This window comes from Babylonia areolata, chromosome 25, assembly GCF_041734735.1.
Source record: "Babylonia areolata isolate BAREFJ2019XMU chromosome 25, ASM4173473v1, whole genome shotgun sequence".
NCBI classification, from domain to species: Eukaryota; Metazoa; Mollusca; class Gastropoda; order Neogastropoda; family Buccinidae; genus Babylonia; species Babylonia areolata.
Window position 1 is genome coordinate 3,337,501 of NC_134900.1, and position 6,764 is coordinate 3,344,264.

The 6,764-nt window shown below is 46.7% G+C and overlaps 1 protein-coding gene across 1 annotated transcript in view; it reads right to left on the bottom strand.

The window, feature by feature from the left end:
- The window catches only part of LOC143299888 (glycoprotein-N-acetylgalactosamine 3-beta-galactosyltransferase 1-like), an 11,514-nt gene extending 10,015 nt beyond the window's left edge, over positions 1-1,499 (bottom strand). Inside the window, exons 1-2 of the mRNA XM_076613382.1 lie at positions 1,438-1,499; positions 606-731 (exon numbers count right to left, since the gene is read on the bottom strand). Of these exons, the coding sequence (XP_076469497.1) occupies positions 606-731; positions 1,438-1,459 (148 nt within the window). The 5' untranslated portion in view covers positions 1,460-1,499. The remainder of the gene's footprint in view (positions 1-605; positions 732-1,437) is intronic.
- Between the last annotated feature and the right edge of the window lie 5,265 nt (positions 1,500-6,764).

The following is a 6,764-nucleotide window of genomic DNA, read 5'->3' on the forward strand; positions in this document are numbered from 1 at the left end:
CAGTACTGTTGTATACACTCGCCCCTTTATGAGAGGTAATCTCCATATTCATAGATAGATAGATAGATAGATATCTGGATGGATGGATGGACGTATGTGTTAATGCTGTTGTATACACTAGTCCCTTTATGAGAGGTAGTCCCCATATTCATAGATAGATAGATAGATAGATAGACAGAGGTACGTATGTGTTAATATTGTCGTATACAATGCCCCGTTATGAGAGGTAATGGCCTATACATTCATAGATAGGTAGATAGATATGTAGATAATAGATAGACAGACAGACAAAAACGAATTTTTATTTAACGAGGGTAGTGGAGTAAGCACAGCTGCATTTTTTTTACATTCAGCCCTCAAAGACAGACAAGCAGAGAGAGAGACAGAGACAGACAGAGAGACAAAGACATGTAGAGAGAGAGAGAGAGAGAGAGAGAGAGAGAGAGAGAGAGAGAGAGAGAGAGACAGACAGACAGACAGACAGACAGACAGACAGAGAGAGACACAGAGAGAGATAGACAGACAGACAGACAGAGAGAGAGAGACACACACACAGAAATCGATCCGAAGTATCAAACAAAAGGGGGGAATGGAGTCTCTCTGACCTGTCACCGTCGGACACACAAGTTTGAAGAAGAAACCCGGGCTGTGACGTTCCAGACTCAGAACAGCGAGCGTGGCTGTCAGCGTCAGCACCACGTAACACACCCATCGCCCAATGCTCGCTCTCGCTACAACCGAGAGAATAGAATCATAACAGAAGACAATGAAATACATACATACAACACAACACAACACAGTGCAGATCAGTACAGTGCAGTACAGTGCAGTGCAGTACAGTACAGGATAGTATAGAACAGTACAGTATAATACAATACTGGAAACTGTTTGTGCATACCATGGCATGAAACTAACAGCGAATGTCCTTTCAGGCCAAAGTCGAGTTCGACGAATACATAAATATGACTACATAACAAAATTAATGTTGAAATGAAAAGAAAAGAAAAGAAGAAAAAAAAAAGAAAAGATCTACAACATACGAAGCTGAATACAAACATAAATGAAAGTAATGCTTTATCAAGCAATAAAAACAGATAAGTCTGAAAGTGTCACGGTTTTTTTTCTTTCTATTTTTTATTTTTATCTTATAGAAGAAACATCGTTTCGGATCAAGAAACACACTACTAAATTTACCACTACAAAACACTGAATTAAAACGGCAGGTTCAATAACAAAACAAAACAAAAAAACAACAAAAAAAGAAAAAAGAAAAAGAAAAAAAAGGAAGCAGCAAAGCAACGTGCATCATACATGCCACACAAAAACATTGAAAACAAAGCCAAGCCAAGCCAAAAAAACGTGTTATCAAATGTTGGTATCTATATATCTTAGACGTTTTCTCACTGAAAGGATAATCATAGACTATAATATACTCACTGCCCAGCATTCTGGAGACCATGATGAGTGGCGTTTTTCTGGCAACTGGCTTGCTGTGTAGATAACTGACCCACAAGCAGTAAAAATCAATCGATTTCCCTTTTTTTTTTTTTTTTTTTTTCAGGTACCTAAACTGGTTCGACTGGCTGATCAGCGCAGCGCTCGCAGTGAAAAATGTTGTGTAGTTCGAATGACACACAGACGACCTTCCCAAACAGGTTTTGTTGTCGCCCTGCTGTGCTCTGCCTACCCATCCATCCATCCACCCATCCATCCATCCATCCATGCACACACGTAGCTGTCGTTCTGGTGGTGTCAGTGTTGAGTTAGACGGCTACCCCCCCCCCCCCCTCTCTCTCTCTCTCCTCCCCCTTCCTTCCCACATCCCTTCACTCTCTCCCTCCCTCCCACCCTCCCTGGATAATGCTGACGTTAAGTCCCAAAGTAAACCGACTGACTCGTCAAACAGATCGGTCGGAAGAAAATGATAACAAAAATTAAAAAAAGAAAAAAGCGTAGCATTTCAGTTTGTTGTTGTTTTCTTTCTTTTTTTAAACGCGCATTTCAGTTTTTCATCATAGACTAACTGTGTCCCTTGTTCGCTCGTGTTTTTGTATACATGTAGCATATTTACACCCCAAACCTCCCAATAGTATTTGTGGCTCTGGTACACGTGTTAAAAGAGAGAGAGAGGAGAGAGAGAGAGAGACAGAAAAACAGACAGACAGACAGACAGAGACACAGACAGAGACAGAGAGACAGAGTTACTATGGCCTTTTCTATTCGGTTCTGTTATCATCTGTTCCATAATTTACAGCGGCTGTTACGCAAGGACAGCGTTGGGGAGGGGAGGGGTGAGGGGGGGGGGGGGTTGAGGAGGAGCAGTTAACCATCAGCCACAGGCACTCAACCATGGACGACACCAGCATCCAGGGGAAAAAGTTCGCCCAGGACGGGTGGGGTTTTCGAAGCGAGGAACCCGATAATCAATACACGCTTCCCGCAGTGTTTAACAGTGAGTCTTTGTCAATGCGCTGTGATCAATGGATAGATGCATCACACTCCCCCGCGCCCCCCCCCCCCCTCCATCCCTCCCTCACATACCCATCCGCCCCCACCCACGTTCCTGACCTCCCCTCCAACACACACACACACACACACACACACACACACATACACACACACACACACACACACACACACACACAGACACACACACAGACACACACACAGACACACACACACAGACACACACACACACAGACACACACACAGACACACACACACACACACACACACACTCATGCGCGCGCAAAACCGAAACATGAGGGGGGGGGGGGACGTTTTGAGACGGGAGCTTTGGTGAAGTCGGGGGAGGGGGGTGAAGGGGAGAGGGGGGAGGGCGGGTAGCGGGTGGGCGTTGGGGTGGGGGTGGGGGGTGACCGAAACAGCATGGGCGGTACGTCCCAAAACGACCCCTGGGGAACGTTGTTTCCAGGGGGACGATTTAAGACACTGACAAGTCCCCAGGGGGACCTACGGAAAGGGTAGGGGTGGGGAATGGGGGATGGTGTGTGTGTGTGTGGAGGGGGGGGGGGGAGGGGGGGATTTAGGACGTTACACCGGACTCAGTTCCTTCACTCGAATCATCATGGAAAAGTAACGCTGACCTTGATTTGTCGTTTTCACAAAACAGACATAAATATTTGGATTTAAGTTTTTGCTCTTAAATGTTTGTAGATTACGTAGTCGTCTGAAATTTAATGAGTTTATTGACTTTGTAACCTCTTTTGATATACTTGCGTTCAGTTGTTGGAAACAAAGACAGATGATGACAATGTCTTTTCTTTCGTTGCAAGACTGTTTCGAGTTATTGGGTTTCCGCATAGTTTTTGTTGTTGTTGTTGTTTTTTCCAGCAGACATAAATTATCGTTTCATCGATCTGATGGCACAGAGGTCTTGTATACAAAGTCAATAGATAACAAAAAAAATGTCTGTAACTATTGTAGTAATGCAAACAAGTGTTCATAGTGGTTTAATATTAGATAAAGATTTGTGCGGTCTTGACAAAGACATTCTTGCTGGGGCTGTGTACATTCCACCTGAAGGAAGTAGGTGCAGTCGCGTTAATCTTTTATTTATTTATTTAATTAGTTATTTATTTTTTAAATTATTATTTATTAATTTTTTTTACTGAACTTGGTGATTCTATTCTTGACTTGAAGAATGCTTATTGTGAAGACAGCCACAAGCTACTGCTTGGTCATTTTAATACCTATACTATTCGAAACGATGTGACTATTAACTATAAACCCGTCAAAAGACATTCACAGGATGAACATAAAACGAAATAATTACGGATGTCGGTTATTGGAGTTTTGCAAGTAACATTATCTACTGAGATATATATCTAAAACCGGAGAGTTGGTCGTGATAAAGATATTGGTGCTGTAACCAGCAATGCATGCTCTCTCATTGACTACTTTATTGGTTCGTATGCTGTGCAACGCAGTGTACGAGATCTACATGGAGAGCCATTTGATGCACTATTTTCTGAAAACTTAGGTGGTATGGACACATCTCCCGATCATCTGGTCTTGCCAAAACGTTCCTGCAAGGCACCGTACAAGGAGGCAGAAGGAGAGGACGGCAGAAGAAGAGATGGGAAGACAACATCCGGGGGTGGACAGGCTTGACGCTCGGTGACGCCCTGAGGAAATCAGAAAACCGTGAAGAGTGGAGAGGGGTGGTGGTCAGGTCAGCAGCGGTGCCCCAACGGTCTGAACCCAGACTACGGGAGAGGTGAAGGTGAAGGTGAGGTGTTTCTGATGTACATAATCCCGTGACATTGGTCGTATCAGAGAACCCACAAGCAGTACCAGTGAGTGTTGTCATGGAAACTCACACATCGAATAATTACACTGAGAAAACTAAGAAGTGGGATAACACTAAATGTAAAATGTTCAAAGAAGTGATGCTTGGTAATGATACAAAGTCCGTTGACTGTTCTACTATTCCGGTAGCACAGCCCATCGCGCTCAGTCAGGCCTTGAGTTCAAGCATAATATATCGTTGAGTACCTTTCAGAGCGGATTTCTTCTACAGACTTTTGCCAGAGGAAAACACTCTCGTTGCCATGGGTTCTTTTTTTTTTTCAGTGCGCCAAGTGCGAGCTTGACACATGGGACCACGGTTTATCGTCTCATCCGAATGACTTAGACGCCCAGCCCCATTTTCCAGTCACACTTAGGAGAAAGGGCAAGAGCGGGATTCGAACCCAGACCCTCACGGACTCTGTATCCAGCAGATGACCACCTTATCCATTCTGCCACCTTCCTAATCACATCACATAGCGAGGGGGGGGACGGGTGGCAATTGTCACACAATGTATTTATTGTTCACGTCCCTCTTTCATCGTGGATGAAAGCTTTGTGATGACTATAGCATTATTATTATTATTTTTAAAAAAAATTTGCTGCCCCATCATCTGCACTGTTTCAATGGCATTACTCCCACGCCGCTCATTTAGATTCCCCCATACACGGCCACACCCGGGTTCGTCCGTAACATTTCCACGTGTTCTTTTCCGCTCAAGGGAAATCACCACCTTCCTTTCTTAATCATTTATTTTTTTTACGAGCATGTTGCTTCCCTTAGTATGTTCATCGACCTCTCTCTCTCTCTCCCTCTCTCTCTGTCCTCTCTCGCTCTATGTGTCTCTGTCTCTGTCTGTCTGTCTGTCTCTCCCTCCCTCTCTCTCTCTCCCTCTCTCTCTCTCTGTCCCCTCTCTCTCTCTGTCTCTGTCCCTTTGCCTCTATCTCTATGTCTCTGTCTCTCTCTGCCTCTGTCTCTGTCACTGAATCTGCCAGCGGCGTGTTGGATCAATACCAAAATAGATGGATGTGTAAGAAGTGTTAACTTTCGTGTTAATAAACGAACCTAGCTGCCAGATCCCAAACCATCGTGTTTCTCTCTACATCCCTTAGACCTTACCACCAATCCCTCCCCGCCTCCCCCCTACCCATTCTTCCCTCTTGTCCGTCGCATTCTCTCGCCTTCACCCCCTCTCCCCTCCCCCCCCTCCCAACTACCCCCACCACCCCCACCTCCTGGTCCCCAGGTCCTTATTTTTCAGGGCCGCTTTTTTAATTTTTTTTTTTTAGCCATCTCATTTTGCTGGCCGTTAATGTCACGTGATAATGCACCCCGAGAGGGGGTGCTGTGCTGGTGCTCAGCGAGACGCCGCCCCCCCCCCCCCTCCCCCCAACCTCCCGTCCCCACCGTCCCACCTCACCTCCTCAAAGGACCCCACCACCACCACCCATGCCCCCCACCCCACTACACACACACACTCCTCCCTAACCCTCTATCACACGAAACAATGATAGTAATAACCTTGGTTGATCAGAAACAAAATGGAGATAGGAGGAGGAAGAAGAAGAAGAAGGAGGAGGAGGAAGGGAGGGTGGGGTGGTGGTGGTAGTGGTGGTGGTGGGGTGTGTGGGCGCGCAGAGGAAGGTGGGGGTGAGGTGAGGTAGGGTGGGGTGGGGTGGGGAGGTGTTTGCAGGACGGCAGGCCACAGGAGAGACAGAGAGAGACAGAGAGAGACAGAGACAGAGAGACAGAGGGGGGGGGGGGGGACCATTAAATCGTCCAGACTTAGAAAAGACCATCACAGAGGCTCGTTACCGCAGTCATTTCCCTCCTCCTCCTCCTCATTGTTCATCTCATGTCTCATCAACCTGGCTGTACCCAGATTTTGACCTATCTGACCCACCCATTTCCCCCCAACCCTCAACCCTCCCAATCCCCGTCACATCGTTTTTTGTTTTTTTTGTTTTTGTGTTGTTGGTGTTTTTTTTGTCTTTTTTTCCCCCCACCACTTCTTCCCAGTCAGCCTTCCAGCGCATGCTCACCACCATGACTGTGATGCTATTTCCGAGTGGAGAGAAAATTAATGGCGTCGCTTCCGCTTCCGGGCAGTGTCTGAAGAAGAAGATGGATATGATGGGGGTACAGGGGTGGGGGTGGGTGGGCTGGGGTGGGCATGGATGGGGGGTGGAGGGGTGGAGAGGTGATCGGTGGACAATGTCTGGAGGGGGTAATTGAGGAAGGGGGGTTGGGGTGGTGGGGATGTTCTTTGGGTTTAAATGTTCATCCGCCCTTCCTCCGCCCCCGCCCCCCCCCAGCCCCCCCCCCTCCGCCCCCCCGTTGTCTTGGGAGGCGAAATTGCCGCGCTGATCGCGTTTACTGTGAAGTACACTTTTTCCCCCCCCTGTGTTTGTATGTGTGTGTGTGTGTGTGTGCGTGATGTGACTTGGAGGTA